This window comes from Sinocyclocheilus anshuiensis, unplaced genomic scaffold, assembly GCF_001515605.1.
Source record: "Sinocyclocheilus anshuiensis isolate Anshui unplaced genomic scaffold, SAMN03320099.WGS_v1.1 scaffold1239, whole genome shotgun sequence".
NCBI classification, from domain to species: Eukaryota; Metazoa; Chordata; class Actinopteri; order Cypriniformes; family Cyprinidae; genus Sinocyclocheilus; species Sinocyclocheilus anshuiensis.
Genome location: NW_015540949.1, coordinates 727397 through 747276, shown reverse-complemented (window position 1 = coordinate 747276; position 19880 = coordinate 727397). Strand labels below are relative to the sequence as shown.

The window sequence follows — 19880 nt, the reverse complement described above, 5'->3', positions numbered from 1 at the left end:
AAAATGCGCTGCACACATCTGAATATTTGGGTTGAAGTGTTCTGGAACAGTGTTGTAAATACAACTTAAGCGCTGATTTCTAGTCGTGTCCTCTTTTGGAAGGCCAAACAAAGTAGTTTCGCTTTCGCAACCAAACACACAGCGTCTTCCCAACATGGCGGCGGCGGTGGCAGCAACAATAAAGATACGCCTTCTTTCTTTGCGTGAACATTTGGGCGGTGTTATGCAAATCTTCCCACATCCAGAAGAAGACATGTGGGGGCGTTTTTAAACGAGGCGTTTTAGGAGGGCGTGGACCAGTCTTAACTTTTATAAAGAACATCTCTTTGGGTTTGAGACTTTAGTCTTTGCAACTTTAGGGATCTTATCTATTCACGAACAGCTTGTAACACCCCAAAGAGAAAGGAAAACTTGAAATCGCATCATATGACCCCTTTACGACATGGTCAAAGATTTAGCGATTTGTTTTTGTACACAGAGCCTATACCGTTTCGGCAGCTGCTCCCAGTATCTGCAAAGCGCTGTCCAGTCTTTCTCTCAGCTTCATCAATCTGTGGTACAGCTGAAGGTACAGGCACAACAACAGGCTACGGATACGTGTCCACATTCGAGGCTCTTCATCATCATCATCATCATCATCATCATATTCATCTTCATAGCTCTGCACTCTTCTCTCCCACTCATGACCTGCAGGATGAGAAAAAAAGTGGTTGTAATTTCAAAACAAACTCTATTATTCAAAATTCAACGGAAAGAGGCTTAGTCTCTGAGTGAAAAAAAAGCTAATTTGATAAAGTATTATGCCATTACACGTTTCTCTATATACCCTTTGAGAGTGAGATGGTGCCAAACGACTAGCAAAACAGAAGAACATTTGCTCCCCCTTGTGGTTAAGTCTTGTGTACACATTTTTTAAATGGTTATTTCATGATAATTTCAGACAAAAAAAATGTGTCTCCATGTCCGGGCAGAGCCTATATGAGTTCGTGCCACACTTTCTTACGCAGCGTGGGTGGCAGAAGTAGATAGTTGGCCACTGCCGCCTCCGACTGAGTGATGAGCTCATCCAGACCCGCGGTGATCACTCGCCCTGGAGCCGACTCTTGAGCTTCCGCCAGGAGGCGCCAGCTCAGCTGCATCAGTTTATCCCATCTGTCCACGGCTCTGTCCAGCTCATCATTCAGTCGAGACTGCGCATCATCTAGCCTCGAGAAGAAAGTGTCCTTCAGATTAGCAACCACCTGAGGGAAGAGAGGGCAAGGACAACATCAAGAGAGGTATGGACAGCATCAGAAGAAACATCGAGATTTACATGTTCATTTGAAAAGTGGCGAAGCACTGAGGGAAAACAAAAACGCACGTAGGCCTACAACAAAAATAGCTACAAACACACACTACTAACGTTAAACAAGTTACTTTGAACCTACTTCATCTAGTAAATTAAGTAAAAAGTAACCGAAAAAGTGGGGGAAAGTCGCCTGAACCCGAACTAACCATAGCACGAACGTTTTCCTTTCAGTAACGCAAACAACACTGACGAAATAAATAGTCCTACTGTCATTATTTGTACACATGATGATTAATTTACATTCAGTAAATGTACCACAAAACAAAGTAAAAAAAAAGACTTTTTAAAAAACTTTTGTCTCTCTTAAAACCCGCTAAAAGTGGATTTATGGTGCTGTGTTATAATGTAACAGTATCTCAAATCAAGTTTTGACCGATAACTTAGTCTATGGTTTTGACAGAGATATTCTGACATCCAATAGTCGACAACTTCGACTAGCCTATAACTTTTTGTTCAAAACACCTTTAATCTCTATATTTGAAGGGCAGCTCTAATAGACTAGTTAAGTGTCACATAAATGAGAGAATAATAAAACTGACATAAACCATCAGCATCAGCCTTTAATTACTCATGCACACAGACAAAATAAGCAAACATACATACATACATAAATAAATAAAAAATAATCACCTAACTTTGATTCCTCAGATTAGCAAAGGCTACTGATACAGACATAAATGAATTCAATAAGTAAAATATCTATAAAATAACATTATCTAGCAATAACGTAGTCTTATGTCTTAATTCACTTAATAGAATTTAAACAAAAATGCAAATACTTACTCTTATGTTAAAATGGAATACTTACTATATATGTACTGAAGGTCATATTAAACAGAATACTTAAAAAAATATTCTTTTTGTGTATGTGGAAAAATATAATAATAATTAATTATTTTAGATAATTGAAATATACCAATTAGTTATTAAAATTATTTCAAAAACAGAGTTAATATAATAACTTAAAACTTTATTAATTCTGTTATTTAAAATATATTTGTTGACTTTTACCAGACAGCCAAGATATGGTAGCTGCTATACACAACTGTTGCTCAAGTTACACTCACACTCACCTCATCTGTGGGCTGTTGGAGAATTGGGAAAAGCTTCTCTAGTTGCTCCAAACCCACCAGTGCAAAACTGTTCACTGCCTCGACTGCAAAGGCAGACATAAAATTAAGTCATCTAGAGATGCACCGATTGCAATTTTCTTGGCCGATTCCGATTTCTGATTTTTTTGTTAGTGTGATCTGCCGATACCGATTTTTGCCGATTCCAATTTTCTATCTAAGAACTATAATTGACAGCATATACAAACGAACGGAAAATTATTTTCTTTGTCTTTTGTTCTTTGATTAACATGACCGACAGCCGCAGGAATATTGGACTTTGGCTGCTTTAAGAGTTTATCCACGGACCCAATATACTATTACACAACATGCGTTCTCTTTCTCAACTATTTAACGTTCCAAAACTGATTGTGTTTAACTGGATACTCGCCAAAACGGGCATTTTGACATAATTTCAACTTATTCTTCTTATTCTGCTTGTTCTTATTATATGGTTTTATCTAGAATTTTTAAAAAGCTTATACATTTTTTATTTTTTTTTATTTTACATAAAAGATTACATACTTTTAATAAAGATAGAAAAATGCCATTACAAAGGTAAAAACAAAATTCTACTGTAAATCACTTTAAGGAGTCAAATATCACCTCGTAATGGGAAGGCTATTTTTTTTATCAAATTTTGGTGCTCCTAAATTTTTGACTGTGCTCCTACATTTTTTAAGTTAGGAGCACAAGCGCTCCTAAAAATAAAAATAAGCGTAGAGCCCTGATTATTATGATCACAGAAGTGTATCTGTTTCTCTTGTCCAAGTATGTCCTGACTATGAGCATTTGATTTCCATTGGAGATTTGATATTTTTCCAGTTTTAAGTTCGTTCATTGTTAGAGATACCATATGTGACCCTGGACCACACAACCAGTCATAAGGGTAATTTGTTTGAAATTGAGATTAATACAGCATCTGAAAGCCGAATAAATAAGCTTTCCATTGATGTGTGGTTTGTTATGATAGGACACTATTTGGCCGAGATACAACTATTTGAAAATCTGGAATCTGAGGGTGCAAAAAAATCCAAATATTAACAAAATCGCCTTTAAAGTTGTCCAAATTAAGGTCTTAGCGATGCATATTGCTAATCAAAAAGTTTTGATATATTTACAGTAGGAAATTTACAAAATATCTTTATGAAACATGATCTTTACTTAATGTCCTAATGATTTTTGGCATAAAAGAAAAATCAATAATTTTGACACATACGATGTATTTTTGGCTATTGCTACAAATATAACCCCAGCGACTTGAGACGGTTTTGTGGTCCAGGGTCACATATGAGGGACTTACTTTCTGGTTCTAGGTTCTGTAGCAGAGGTGCTGCTTGTTTCAGGGCTGCTGTGGATGCACTACGGACGCCCAGCTCTGCTACGCCTCCCACAAACCCGAGCAGCGGATAACGACCTTTCACGCCCGTGTAGATGGAAGAGGCCTGCTGCAGCGCTGAGCTGACGAGTGGCAGTTTTGCCACACGCTTTAGCACATTCCCCTGCACAGGCAAGTCAGTGTCTTATTAAACATGGTAATGATGCAATATGAACAGTGTGGAGTGACCCTTCATGAAAACTCACCTCACTGTTTCTTGCTCTAGACATGTCTGCTTTACACTCTGGAAGCAGAACATAAAACGTTCAAGTATGATATAGAGTGTTTCTGTTTTTTTTTTTTCTTCTTCATAATTCTGACATTATCATTTAATTTCAGCTATGTCAATACTGTTCTGTATTCAATATTTGACCTGCCCATGCCAAGTCAGCTGATGTCACAAGACAATAACTTGAAATCCTTGCTGTGGAAATTTCATTAAGCGTTTAAACCACACAGGCCAAAATGATCTAGCATTCAAACAGTAAAATATAGAATATAGGGGTGGATAGAAGTCTGTCATGAAGCCTCGAAAATTACTGGCATCAAATACCGTGGCTTTTCGACAAACTTTTATTAAACAATAATGCACAAAAGTCCAGTTTATTTTTAAGTATTTTCTGAAGTATATTTGGGAAACAGTGAATAGTGCAGTGAATAACATTGTGGTATAAAAAAGTGTCAGTGGAATAGAAGCTGTCATTTGGCCACCGGTGCTCCAGAAATATCATACAAGGTAATGGCTCAGGACCTCCAACCAAAAGCAATGAAACTATTCAAAAACAGGCATTTTTAAGTGTTTTTGAAGTCTCTCAAACATATCTTCAAATCAGATGGAATCTCCAGATTAAAGGGTTCTTCAGAATGTTATCTCATGGAATAAAATCCAACTGTGTCAAATCTGATCAAAGCATTCTCACAGGCCATTCTCACAGTTTATAATATCAAATTTGTTGCTTTCAGATTCACTTACTGCACAGAGGGGGCACTCTTACAGATCCCAGTGGGTCAGTACTGAGCAAGTGCTTACCTGCAAAAAAAAAAAAAGAAATCGATCTGAATAAAAAATAACATTAAGGATAATCACAACAAAAACTTTTAGCGTCTGCCTTAATAAAATGGGTGTTGTGAGTGAAATAAATAGAAAAATAATTGTAAGATGAAGACTAGATGGTGATACTGGACTTATAAAGCTTGTGTGAATTTATAACAGACCAATAATATTTCGGGTAAAGTCTCCAATGCTTCAGGTCATGTTTGTCTAAGATGCATGGGTAACTGATGCTGGTTTGGGACACTAAAAGACATGTTAGGCACCTGTCTAAGCTTATTTTACAGGAAACCAAAATTATTAATCTCTCTCAGACACTCTTTGGTCGTCAGCTATAGTTATAGGGTAATAGATTTAAAATGTTGCACAAATTTCGTAATAAAGAAAAAAATGTCCATTTTATAGGACATTAATTTACTACGATTGCAAAACTATTTCACAATTAACCAGTTTCTAAAAGTAGTTGTATCATGCTTTTGGTTATTATCGAGTAGACGGTAAGCGGAGTGTCAAAAACTGTCAAAGCAGCAGCAGTTCTTACCTTTGAGATGAACGAGTGAGTCCTTTGAGATGGTAAAATGTAGAAATAAAAAATATCTTTATTACAAACCCGCTAGATTTGCCCTTTTATATTAGGTCTCAGTCCTTGTCTGCTGTGTCTGAAACGAGGGCTTTGTTGGATGGTTTTGCCATTTTTCATGGTAGATGCATGTGATGCCCCTCATTTAGGGTGCGGCCAGTCCACGAATGCCGAGACATTTTTATGCCGTTTTTGCTAGTTTGCTGGTTTACCTAACAGTGACAAAGACAGTCTTAGGACTGTGTGATTGTGTCTGTTTCTCACATATATGACATTTCTCACATATGCGCTTTGACTTAATTGCATTGCTTCAGATGAAAAATAGTTTAGGACTTGCATGGGGTATCGCGTTTACACCAGAATTATCTTTATTCTTTAAAATCTGTGGAAGGACAATATATATCAATGCAGATCTTTATTGTAATCAATAGACAAGTAGAGTTGACAACAAATCTCAAAGAATATAACCTAAATGTAGCTTAAACTTGTGATGTATGAATATGTCTGCTGTGTACAGAGAGTCTAGTACTATATGTCTAGTCAGTTTTAATTTTATTGTCACGGTTCAAAAGTTTAATGGGTTGTTCAGCTCCCTTTATATCAGCATTCCTGTTCTGGTTCAGAAATTGAATGAGGAAGCATGGTCTACCCGATTTTTCCAAGAAAATCAAAGTCTTTCATTGGAGATGAAGTATATGAAGGTCATCTCATGTTGCCAAGTCATAATTTAAACCCTTCACAAAGACTCTCTTTGGAGAGTCATGTAGTCTCATATCCATTTGCCTCAATTCTCAACTTAAAAAATTACTCAGTAAACCAGAGTTTTTTAATGCATGTAAACAATCATTTGATAAATAGAGCCTGGGAAATTTCTCAGACTTGCCATGAAGCTTCTGGAGCAAAAGAGGATGCTATTGTATTTCATTTTTTAGTCAAACATGTCTGATAACGTTTAAATATCAGAATTGTTTACTATCAATAAATTTAACAGTGATATAAGAGCGAGACAAAAGAAACCCTCATGGTTAATTTAGTAATTGCAAAAAAAAATTAAATTTAAATTGACATCACTGCTCGCACCGCAGATATTTTCTTTGGTTTAGGTTTAATACCATTCATGTACTAAGACACTATAATATTGGGATATTTTGATTTTCCAAAGGTTCTTCATTTTCTATGACCCATAAGCACATTTTAAAAATATGCAAATAATTTAGATTTTGGAGTGAAAATATACTAGAGGAGAGAAAATTAAATTGTGTATCACGTTTATTTTGCACATTCAGTGGGTGTTAAGAACACTAACATACAGGTGGGTGTGTAACATTAGCAGAGATCTCACAGCATTTAGCAGTACAGTATTTGTCAAATATTCACAAGATTTTTTTTTTTAGTTTGCACTAATACAAAATTTTTCCTGCCAATTAATTTTTGAACACCAAAGTGATTGTGTGTATAGGTCACATATGTTTTTTTAATCTATTGTGTTTTTTTTCTCCTGTGTGTTGTTTGTCACATGGACTGAATCTTTTAATATCTTTCCATTTTGTGATACCAGTGATCCCACACAAAAAGTATCTTCTATACGAAAGACATTACTGGGTGGATAGGGTGCGCTTTTATACAGGGAGTGTGGCTTAAGCATGTAAGAAGCTTGAATGGAAAGAAGCGTTTTCCCATCCAGAATTACAGTTTAGAATCTTAACTTCTCTATGATAGACAAACCATGTGCCATACAACCAGCTGACCACTAGAGGCTAATTTGTGGGGAATTGATCAGAAATGGATATATGTATAGGAAGTGACATTGTGTGTTTCCCAGATCTGTTATTGTCCCTGCTCTGCTGGGTCTTCTGAATCTTGGCCACATTTCCTGCTTGGGATGGAAATCTAGAATAATGTAAAGGTTTTGGTTCTGATTTTCTTTATTAATATTTATGAAATACAAAACACATATATGTATTTTTAAACTACACAACCAGTAACTACATGTTGTCATATACTTAAAAATAAAGGTTCCAAAAGGAGGGTTTTGCAGCAATGTAATATAAGAACCATTTTTGGTTCCCCAAAGAACCTTCAAGTGAACATTTCTAAAAAGAAAAAAAAATTCTTAATGTAAAGATCATTTTAATGATCTAAAGAAATGTTTTTCCATCTTCCTGCAATGGAAGGTTCCATGGATGTTAAAGGTTCTTCATGGAACCATCAATGCCAATAAAGAACCATTATTTTTAAGAGTGTGTACTGTAGTTGTGTTGTGTTTTCGATACATTAAAAAGAACCGACTCATTAGATTCATTTGTTCAGGAATCCTAGTATACTGGTTGTGCGAAATGATTTTTATTCAGTAAAAACTGCCCAATTAGAGTCGTTTTTGGGAGTCGCACTAAATTTTGCTGTATGTTTTTGATTCATTAAAAAGATCGGACTCATTATTTGTTTGAGAATCATACTACACTGGTCACACTGTATGGTTTTGCTTCAATACAAGGACTGAATCATGAGCCATTTATTCTGTAATTGGAGTACACTGGGCTCACTAGCAGTGTTATGTCACTGCTGAATAAATTGTGTAGGAAATTTATAAAACAGGAAACTCTCAGAATTGTTTAATACAATGTTAGCAAAAATTGCACATGCGAGAATCGTTAATGGAGATAAAGGTCATTTGTTTCCAGTATTTTTTTTTGGTTCCCAATCTTAATTCTAACGCCATATGAAACACAGTACACTCTATGCCAGATTCAGACCCGACTTGGTAAATTAACAGTGAGGAGCACCAATCAGAGATAAAGGCCCAGGCTATCGGCAGGCACACTGGCAAACCATGACTTTACAGGTTCTCATCATAAAAGAGAGATGTGACAAAGTGGTATAAGACAAAAAAGTGAAACTGAGATGGAGGTATGCTAGAAGGACAGACTGTTATTGATAGAATTACATGAACATCTTCCCCTTGACTTTATGAACTACAAATGATAAAACGCTACATATCCTTCCATTTCCCAAACATCACACCAGAGGGCTCAGAACGACCCCGTAATATACCAGAGCTTCCCAGCTCCAAACTACGAACCCACCTCTTTGTCTATCTCTATATCACACAGGATTTAAAATGAAAGTGAATCCAATCCACTTTAAAAAGGCAATCTGATGACATTGGCTAGTACGATCTACGAAACAGTGAGCCACTGTTTTATGTGAAGTGAAACTCTGATGTATGTAATTCATACAGACAGTGACATTCAGAGTGAGTTTGTAGAATAGCAGTGCAGATTAAGTTGTTCAGGGCCAGATTTATTCAAAGTACATGATGAAATCATTGCACAAGCAATAAATCAGGCCCAGAGTGCTGCCAATAGGGTTATTGTTATACAATCACATGACTCAACATGTAGCTGTGGAGAATGTGACACAGCAGGAATCTCCGAAACATCGCCAGCCAAAGCATAACAGAACAATTTATACTTCAGCATAGATCATACAACCTCTGTATCACTTCAGTGCATTTCTCATACAGTGGAGATATCGGTACATATCAGAAGACGCTCATCACAACTCCTTTCACAAACTTCCGGAAATCAGATGCCTCAAAAAATAGCCTGCTTAATGTGTGCCAGCATCACAAATCCACACAATGTCCTGTTCTGGTTCGTGTGAAATTGAATAACTATATGCAGTGGTATAAATATATAAATTTTCTGCCGTCATGTCTTGAATTTGTGATCATTCTAAATGCATTTTAATAGACTGAATCATGCAGTGAAAGAAAACACACTAAATGCGCACACGCACTAGTCTAGACTTAATGTATGTGTAGGGATCTGTAGGGACATCCTCTGTAGGGATGTTTTGAATGGTTTTTGCAAAATACTCGATAATGTCAAATCGCACATCGTTAAAACAACAATTACGATACTATCGCAGACGATATATATCGCACACCCCTAGCGTCAAGACATGCATTATGTTTTATTAGGACAGTTACAGAATCCCAAACTTCATAAATTCCTAACAGTCAATATGTTTTTTTGTTATTTTGGTCTCATTTATTATTTCTCATGTATGTTTGTGTTCAGGCGGTGTATATGTGTGTTTATATGTGGGCAACTGAGTGAGAAAGTAAATGTGTACTTTAAAAAGATTAATTTCCGAGGCCCATCATCGCATTAGCAGTGACGTAAAAGTTCTCTGTGTCCTCCTGATAATCAGTTACTTTCCATGTAGTGACGGTAACAAAAAGGCATCTTTTCCCAGAACTCTCTCTCTCTCGTTATTAAATGTTTCCTGTGTGCCTGTGTTTGAGCGTGTGTGCGGAGAGAGATTGTGGTGAAGCTCTAATATTCATTGAGCGTGTGCCACTTTGAGATTTGGCGCCGTGGGTTTTGGCAGACCTCCTGCCAGTGGGCGGCTCCCGAGGGGCAGGGGCTGTTTGCGCCGAGAACCAGGCGTCCCAAGGCCTGGTTTTTAGTAGTGCGGTCAAAGTCCATGACCAGGAACTCGATAGAGATGTCTGGCAGCAACTCGGCCGGCACGTCATAGATAAAGGATTCGTTAAAGACTGGATTGAGCGTGCATTTCTTCACATGCGTTTTCTTCTTGGCAATGCGCTTGTGGCCGTAGAACACATTCAACTTCACATACGGATCTGGGACACAAAATGAGTCATTAGATTAGATATTTAGGCAAGATATAAAAAAAATCTATTTTTAAAAATATTGTAATTTTACATAAATTTAATGTATTATAATTTTAAAAATATTGTAATTTGTTAAATATACACTGTGTATATTTGACTGTCAAAAGTTTCTTTTGTAGGGTCTGTCATTTTTTGTTTTTGTTTTAAATATCAGTACTTTTAATTCAGCAATTTATTCAAAATCGACGATAAAGACATTTATGATGTTACAAAAAAATTTATTTGAAAAAAAAATGCAGTTATTTTGAACTTTCTATTCATCAAAAATCCTGAAAAAAATGTATCACCGTTTCCACAAAAATATTAAGAAGCACAAATGTTTTCAATATTGATAATAATAAGAAATGTATCTTAAACACTGGATTAGCATATTAGACAGGAGTAATTGCTCTGGTATAGCTTTACCAACACAGGAATAAATAACATTTTAAAATATATTCAAATAGAAAACTGCAATAGTATTTCATAAAATTACTGATTTACCTATTTTTTGATCAAATAAATGCAGCTTTGGTGAGCATAAGAGACTTCTTTAAAAACATAAAAAATCATACTGACCCCAAAACTTAAAAAAAATAAATAAAAAATCATTTAAATGTACACTTACTTCCAGATAGGCCAGTGATGTCCAATTTTGGAAGGTGTTTTGCTTTTAACACCACCACACTCAGTCTGTGAGAAACAGGCTGATAGGAAAGAGAGACCAGCAGCTCTCCACGGCTCACACACTGCAGAAATTCAAATACACAGACACAAAAGTTTAAAAAGACAACAAGTTAAAGTATTTAAGACAATATAATTATTGAATAGACCTCTTTGGCTTGATTCAACATTACAATACATGTACGAATATCCCTAGGTTCACTAAGCACCTCAACAGCACTGGAAGAACTGCAGCATAAAGCCCCGTTCACACTACAAGTGACCTGTCCAGCGACGTGACAAAGTTCAGAATCCTTCCACTTTATGCAAATGAAGGGCAACTTTCGGGAGCGACAACCAATAGGAAAGAAGAGCTCATGTGTTCGTTCTCCTCTCAGCCATAGATAAACATACGCAATGGAAAAAGAGTAGGCTCTGTTTCTCATTCATTTTTGTTTGTATGTACGGATTTAATTCATATTTATATTATATTTAGTCTTTTGCCTCCAAAATGTTTGACAAAGTCGCTGCTAGTGTGAACGCAGCTTAAGCAGGTAAGTGATAATGCGATAGAGAATGCTCTTCAGCACATGGTGTATTGGCAAAGGAACTGATCAGATGCATTAAAAATAAGTACAAACTGAGTGGGCTGATGACTTGTTAAAAACTTGTTTTCTGTTTATCTTCGCAGCTTAGGTTCTGTGTGGAGGCACGAGGAGGCTTTCATGTACGTGCCAACTGGATTGTCTACGCGTCATCTAAACCCACTCAGTGAGCAGGAGGATAAGCACATTTATCAATGACTACAAACTGCAGTAGGAGGATGAGACAGTAACAGTAATTAGTTACTTCTTTAGGGAATAACACAATATTGTAATGCATTACTTTTAAAGTAACTTTTCCTAACACTGATTATAAATAAAAAATACAATAAAAAATTCTTATTCTTGCTTTTTGATCTTTCTTTTTCATGCTGCATGTATATAATGCACTGCATTGTGCTATACAATATAGTCAAAATGTTTTGAATTTGAACAATGTACTATAGCAGTGGTTCTCAAACTGGGGTACGTGAGATGAAGAGTTTTGGCATTCATTTAATTCTAGCCCAACTTAAAAGTAACATTAAAACCGAATGTATTTCTGACAAGCAAAATGCTGCTTCTAATGTAAAAACAGGAAAATGGGAGTGCCGTAAGTAAACGGTCAAATACATGATATCCAATCAGCTTACCTCATCTTTTGCGGTTAAAACTGACTGCATCCACACAAGCAGCGTGCATGTGATAGGATGCCCGCTGAATATGCTTCTTTAGCAAATCGCGCTGCTGTTCAATGTATCTTTAAAGTAGATCTTCACTTAATAGCATGAAGAGCAAATATTGACACGGACTGAGATCGATTTAAACTCTCTTCGATACAGACACACTGTGCGTGTTATTGTTTTCATGTTTAAGATGCGAGCAAGAATGCAAAGTTCCCTGAATATCCAAACGATGGAAAATGTGCCATTAATTTTTACAACAGTTCAACAAAAAAATTTAATATTAAGTGAACATTTTACATTTTAAATGTTTATTTGTATAAAACGTTCTTGCATCGATTTCCTGAATCTGTTCTGCACGTTGTACAGACGTCCAAACATTTTTTCAAATTTTGAACTGCATATCTACGTCCAAGGGACGTCGTAGTCAAGACGTCCAGATACCGTACCGGATTTGCACGTCGATTAGACGTACAGATACGGTCCTGGATATTTGTATTTTTGCCGAGCGGGGGTACGCAGAAGAATGTTAAATGCCCCAGGGGGTACGCCGCTGTAAAAAGTTTGAGAACCACTGTACTATAGGATTGGCTCATATGTGTTTTTTCTGGTGTTATGCTCTTTCTCACCTGCATACTTCTCTTTGTGATCTGTTGCGTAATATGGACCCGGCCTGTACTCGGATCCACACCTGCCAGCGGAACCATCGCCTCCCCGATCACATCGTCTCGTGAGAACCGGTCAAAGCTCAGCACCAGAAAGTGCAGAGTGAGATCTGACAGGGAGCTGTACGGCACGCCATAAAATGTGAAGGTCTCATCAAACGCAGGTTCCAGAGTCTTCCTCAGGACCCGAGTCTTAACGCGATGTTTCTTCTCGGGGAGAATAGTCATCTTCACATAGGGGTCGGCACTGCCCGCATTGCCTTCTACGGCCGGTAACCCCCGAGCCTCCAGGATGGTGACCACCAAGGCCTTCTTAGGGAAGTTATAATCGATTGCGATGCTGAGATCTCCTCGGCTGGGCTCTTCTGCGGGGGTGAAGGGTGTAGCTGTGCTGGAAACCGTAGTACTGGAGGTCTGACTGCTGCTGGCAGAGCTGCTGTCCAGACAGCAGTAATCTGCATGCACAGGAAGTTCCCTCTCCAGCTTAGGAACCTCATGGCCACTTTCATCGAGCCTCATCTGCATTTGTTTCTCTCCCAGCAGGCCGCTTTCTGCTGCCGAATCCATATCTACCAGCACCACTGGGCGACCCTTGTTGCTTTGAGCCCCGTCGGTGGTCTGGGATCTGGCCTGGCGTGCTACTCGTATGATCCTCTTGCTGCTGGTAAGCGTGTCAGGGTAGATGCTCATTCCTTTCAGCATGTGAATAAACCTGTACGGTGGGTCTGTGAGAGGATCACTTTGTTCCGATTGGATTCCATGGAGCTTGTAGTTTGTCCTGTTGTAATGTTTCTGACAGCAAGTCCACACAAAGATTAATGCAATGACTGCAACGACCAACACACCGGCACCGATAAACCCCGCCAGCACTGGGGACATATCTAAAAGAGGAAAACAGAGACAGAAGAGTAAACTGACTGCTGAACAACTCAGTCGCATCCATCTACATTCACCCACAGCATATTCATACCTGAAGATGTTCACAAGCTTAAATCGTAAAGAATAAATAAGTCTTTCTTGTTAAAGCTTTTGGTTAAAGCACAAAAGCTCGGAACATGCAGACACTGACAAACTCACAGTAGACTCGCTCTATATCTACTTCATGCCCACTCCACCCGCACATGCAGAGGAACACAGTCATCCCACACAGCGACGACTGCATCCGGTCTCACGCTACAGCAACACAGCTATGAAATATTGGAAATTCTTGTCTAGGTGTATTTACACTTGGTTCTGTGTAAAAGCTGTATCAGAGTATTTGCTATTGTCATTTGGGTGTAAATGCATTTAATGGTATGTTACATTACGAATGTTACTTAAATACATATTTTTGGAATAAGTATGCTGCCTCAAATGCGGTAAAGAACAGGATTTGTCCATTGAGAAATAAAAAAAGCTAGATACATTTTCTTTTTCCTTCTTTTTTATTTATTCAAAGAAATAAATACTTCTATTCAGCATGGACTCATTAAATTGGTCAAAAGTGACAGTAAAGACATTTATACTGTTACAAAGATGTCTATATAAATTTATATACAACATATCATACATAATAATAATATAAATATTATATATAAATATAATATTTGATATATTGTATTTTATATTGTATAATATTTTATATATTTTAAATATTATATAATATTATTATGTATAATATTATATATAAAATGATAAATGCTGTTCTTTTGAACTCTATTCATCAAAGAGTCCTAAAAAAAATGTATCAAGGTTTCCACAAAAATATAAAGCAGTCTTCAACTGCTGAACTGGATGCTTCAACTGTTTTCAATATTGATAATAAGAAGTAATGTTTCTTGAGCACCAAATCAGCATATTATAATGATTTCTGAATGCTCACATGACACTGAAGACTGGAGTAATTGCTGCTAAAATTTTAGCTTTGCCATCACAGGAATGATCTACCGACCTGAAACTTTTTGATATTAAATAAATAAAAATAATTGCATGTACAGTCATTCAATGACAAAAAGCTGAAAGAGTTTATTTACTTAAAGCTGCAGTCCGTAAGTTTTGCCTCTTTGTCGCCATCTCTGTTTGAAAACCTGCAATTGCAGCTGTGGGTTGCAATCTTCCTTGCGTGGGTTGTGAGTCAGCGCGGATGAATCTAATGTTTTGAGGAGTATGTGTGGCAGTCAGTCACCGCACCGGTGTGGATATTTACTGTAGTTCGCAATCACTAGCCTAGTCTTGGAATATATGACCCAAATAAGAATTTTCACCGTATATTGTCATCTGAACAAGTAAGTAACAAGTCTGCCACGTTTACAAGTAAGTAACGCGTTTGCAGTCCGCTCCTGATCCGCGGCTGTTTACCACAAACACAACATTTATCCAATATTTTGATTTCAAATCCAAACGTTGTTTCTGAAAATGCTTTTTCAGCATTGTGATTCTCTTTTATCACTGTGATTCTCTTTTATCACAGTACAGTAATACAATCTTTCATAGACATATTCACGTTTAAACTCAATAAATATAACTTTGTTTAACTACCACCACAAGTGCCATCTATTATTGCCTTGTTTATCTAAAAGTGCACTTTTCCTTGTTTTAAATCTAGCCAAAAAGCCATGTGTTGACTGTGAAACAGTAGACTTTAATTATATGCATTTATGGTGTAATTACTAAATTTCCGTGCCAATCCATGTTATTTTTTTACTGCGAATAATGCGCTAAAAAGCCATGTGTTTACTGTGAAACACAGTAGAATTGAATTATATCAATTGATTGTGAAATTACTATTACTAATTACTATATTTCTGTGCCAATCCATGTTAATTTTTACCCGAAAAATGCGCTGTCACTTTAATTCAGCGCGTGCAGCACAGCAAAAATAGACTCGGTGCGTAAACGATCGCTGCACTGCTGCAGACGCGCCGCACCTGGAACGCACTGACGGACCACAACCGCGTGCAGTGTGAACGCTCTGATCCGTTAACATGGGCGCGGAAAAAATACGCACCACAGATGGAGTGTGTGAACCTGGCCTTACGTTTGTATGCCCGCCCGGTCTGTTCTGTTCTCGTGCTCCATTTAGGCGCGCTGCATTCTGATTGGTTCGGAAAGCATATTGCGGCAGGTCGGTGGCGCGGAAAATCGCGATTTTATGACGATTTTGATTAATCGCACAGCCCTAATCAGAAGCACATTTAAAACTGGAATATAATGTAATTTCATTCACATGTGTTTCATAAACACATAATCCTTTCTGGATTACAATACGCCATCAAAATGATAAATGTAATTATTACAGCTGCTGTGAGAAAAGGCTATAAAAGATCCGCCACCTACAGGATCCTCACATGCGATAGCCTAGTAGCCGGGACAACTTCTTTATGTTTACAGACGTGACGTAATGACGCAGCGGCATGCTCGAATTTCCCGCGAAAACCTACCCGTACCACTCAAATTAGAAAACATTATAAGCTAACCATTGTGAACCGGGCTAAAGTAAGCCGATAGTTTTGAACACTGGCTGGTTACGTACCTGCTCAAATATTGATTTCGGATCATTTTTAACCAAAAAAAGTTACGGACTGCAGCTTTAAGCTTTCTGTCCTTGTGTTGTCAGGACAGTGACATAAATTAAGACTTGGATAACGGAAACACTCTCTGGGAGAGTGTTTGTGATATATGTCCATTGTAAGATGAGCTGCTCAAACATGACTTGCTTAACAACGAATCTTGATGCTGATCACTCTATCCACGCCGCAATACAATTTTACAAAGTCAAAGTGATCTAACTTATGAGATCAGATGTGAGGTCAGCAGTTTTACTGGATGCCTAAGTGGCAGTTTTGTGATGAATGAAGACAAAGATTCAGAAAAGAAGAGAAGGCAGCAAAAAATCAAATAAGTAGAACATTCTATTCATCACAGCCCAGAAAGAACAGCATGATGGAGCTACAGCCAAAATGAACAGCGTGAGGCAGACAGAAAAAGATATTTGCCAGCGCTCCACCCAGTCTGTTGTTCTTTGCTCCATCACTCTCACCCAACCCCACTCAAAGACCCTCACCCCACTTGCTGCTAGGTGATGCAAGACTTGGCAGGCTCCGAAAAAACAGCTGCTCCAATTACCTGGAAACATCCCATGGGGCATAGACACATAATATGAACCAAAAGCACACGCAAACAAAGAGGATAGACACCCACCTCACGCACACATGTACACGGTTTCGCTTGAGTTTTTAATCAATGTACTGACAGTACCAAAGCCTCTAACCTCTCAATGACATCTCAATGACTGAATTCTTGGCATACTCAGTATTTCTCAGGACATAAATCAAAATAACATCCCTTTAGAGCCCTGACAGGTGTGTCTAGACTGTGGACACGGTAGAGTGATCAAATATCAAAAGCCAGAGATACATATGTCTAGGGTGTTGGTAGCTAAATGATTAACTCGTTGCTAGTTAAAACATTGCAGGAAGGAGAAACATGTGAGGGTTGCTAAAAGAGCCCTATCAATGTTATGCCCTTGAGGAAGACAATTAGTGGACTGTAAGATCCTTCAGAAAAGAATCTGCTAAGTTACTGTCTGTGGCTGAGGACGACGAGTTAAATGTGTGCTGCTCTGACTTTCCCATACCAGAAAAAGGCAATACACAGTAGCCTACTGTCTACTGCAGTGTAATCAATTCAAGACATTAATTTACCAACGCTGACAGAAATTAGTACTGCCAGTTATTCCAGCACTGTGGTCTCAGTGTGCATACGTCACATCAGAATGATGCAGCAAAAACATCTAGAAAAACCTTCATCTTGTCCCATTTAAAGTAGTGATGTAATGGAAGTGGCGGCAGATATTTATTTATTTTTTTACATATTGTGACGTACATTCAAGTGAAACGGATTATCGAAAAGATAAAAATGTAGGGCGAGACTTGGTTCAGTGCTTTGATTGTTCATTGGATGGAGGCTGACTAAATGATTGGAGAAGTCGGGCAAAAATCAACAGAGAGAAATCTGTTGTTTCACAGGAAGATACAGTTATGACGGAATCTTTTATTTTTTTTAATTATGAGATAAAAAAATTTTTAACAAGAATGGACTAATTGTTCACAATATTATTAAGTTGCACTAAGAAAATAGCTAGGGTGAATTTCCATTTCATGCTGACCTCAAAATATAAATGTTAAATAAAAAAGTCTTTGATTTTACATTTTGAGCTGTTTCCCAAAGCATTTGAATTAATTAAAAATGAATCACAGATTAGCTGGTTGTATCTCAAACAAGACAAGATCCACCACTGTAAAAAATAAATTGGCGAAGAAATTGTTTTCTACACTCAATATTGTCCTACAGGATCCTATGACTCTGCACATCATCCAAAGCACATGGTGCCTGCTCTTTGAATACATGTACAGGCCACAGTGAGAGTGGGCAAAGAAGCTGTGTCTGGAGCGTAAATGTCTCTCGGAGGCTCATGCCAGATGGAGGTGGGCACTGTGGTGCCAGCTGGTGCTGGCATCAGATCCGAGGGCACTCCTTCTGTCACGTTATCCCACACCCTCAGACACGACACAGTTATTCCTTTACATTAGCCCTAAAAATGACATTTCCTTAAAGATAATGATTTTCATATCAGTTTAGTAATTAAAGTGAAACATATAAAACAGAGAACAGCATACTCAGTATTCATCTTCTCTACTAAAATTGTTCTAAAAAATGTGTCTTATTTCAGGCATAGTAGAGAGGAAATCAATTTTGTATAATTCTGTACACATTTTTTCTTAGTAACTGTAACTGATTACAGTTACATTTATTTTGTAATTAAATTACGTAACGCCGTTACATGTAACTAGTTACTCCCCAACACTGCTGAGAATAAACAAAAGGTCTTATGAAATCCTTTTAAAATAAGGAATGTCTTTTTAAAATAAGGAATATAAATTTTTCGAATTGTGTCAAAATCTAAAATATTATATTTGGGTAAATATTGTGGGTAAAGTACAACATACTATACTTTTGAAAACTCTGTCCTTAATACTTATACTGTAAATCATGAAAGACTGGAAAAAACATGGTGTCTCTAAATATTGCTACAGAAAACGGGGGTCTTGGAGCCTAAGAGGTTGAGAACCACTTCCCTAAATGGCACCTGTCAAAGAACAGCAAAAGATTAAAAAAAAAATATATATGTCTTTTTTTCAATACAAATGAAACGCTATGGGACATAAGGGTGTGTAAAAGAATGACATTTTGATTTCATTTGAGGTTAAACTGTTCCTATAAGAGGGTTTTAAGCTAAATGATTGAAACGAGCACAGAGAACCTCACAAATTTGCATAACTGTGCTTTTGACTCAAGCCTTATAGTTACTTAGATGGAGCTATTGTAATATATTCCCCGTGTGACAACTAGCCCCTATAGTATGGCTGGTGATTTTGAGGACACATGGGTGGAGGCTGTAATCTCAGCGGCGCGTTATTAACAAACAAAGAGCCTTCGGGTCCAGTCCGGAATAGACATCACGTCATTCCTGCTCCCATCTCTCAATTAAAACACTTTTGCAACATGGCGACGTTCACAAACACTCACAATTTAACGAATCACTGCATGACTGAACAACAGCCTATTCTGATGGTGGTTGTAATCTTGATTTAAGAAACTCAATAAGTGCTGTCCAAAATCTCACATCATAAATGAGTGCTATCTTAACCAGGTCAAATGTATTCATAATGCGTAACATTCATATCTCAGGCGTGTCGGGAAGGCTCAGGCCTGCGCTATCTAACGTTACTCACCGTACGCCGCGCGTATTTCAGTGATCTCAGCCATTGCGGGTTGGGCGCGCTGCGATCCGGATAACAGCCGTGGAATAAACAATAAATGTCGACGGTCCTTCGTTTAGCTGATATAATGTGGATGATTCATGGCTACATCTCCACGGTACGCGGTGTCCTCGTGTCCTCGGTCCAGGCCGTTGTCGGATGCTGCGCGCTGAAGGATGCACTGCGTCAGATTGAGAGTCTGACCGTAAGTACCGCCCACCAACAGCGCGCATTTTATTGACAGCGTCCCAACACCGTACACTCCTGTATTTTCCAGCAATTTCATATCCGCCGAAAATTAATAAATTGCACCAATTACTCATGATCCTACTGAAAAAGTT

The 19880-nt window shown here is 37.8% G+C and overlaps 2 protein-coding genes across 3 annotated transcripts in view; both read right to left on the bottom strand.

Moving 5' to 3' along the window:
• Nucleotides 1-5521, bottom strand: part of plin6 (perilipin 6) — a 15356-nt gene extending 9835 nt beyond the window's left edge. The window contains exons 1-6 of the mRNA XM_016488040.1: nt 5428-5521; nt 4042-4079; nt 3761-3959; nt 2422-2504; nt 1004-1241; nt 488-687 (exon numbers count right to left, since the gene is read on the bottom strand). Of these exons, the coding sequence (XP_016343526.1) occupies nt 488-687; nt 1004-1241; nt 2422-2504; nt 3761-3959; nt 4042-4065 (744 nt within the window). The 5' untranslated portion in view covers nt 4066-4079; nt 5428-5521. The remainder of the gene's footprint in view (nt 1-487; nt 688-1003; nt 1242-2421; nt 2505-3760; nt 3960-4041; nt 4080-5427) is intronic.
• Nucleotides 5522-9528: 4007 nt separating this feature from the next.
• syt11b (synaptotagmin XIb) lies at nt 9529-19753 on the bottom strand. 2 transcript variants are annotated; one of them, XM_016488043.1, is made up of 4 exons: nt 19513-19753; nt 12704-13620; nt 10776-10896; nt 9529-10117 (listed from the first exon to the last, which is right to left on the bottom strand). In XM_016488043.1, exons 1-4 carry the CDS (start codon nt 19544-19546, stop codon nt 9807-9809), a joined length of 1383 nt encoding a protein of 460 aa, XP_016343529.1. In that variant the 5' UTR covers nt 19547-19753; the 3' UTR covers nt 9529-9806. The 2 variants fall into 2 exon arrangements, with proteins under 2 accessions (XP_016343529.1, XP_016343528.1); XM_016488042.1 differs by lacking the exon at nt 19513-19753 and having other exon boundaries at nt 12704-13944.
• Nucleotides 19754-19880: the final 127 nt, after the last annotated feature.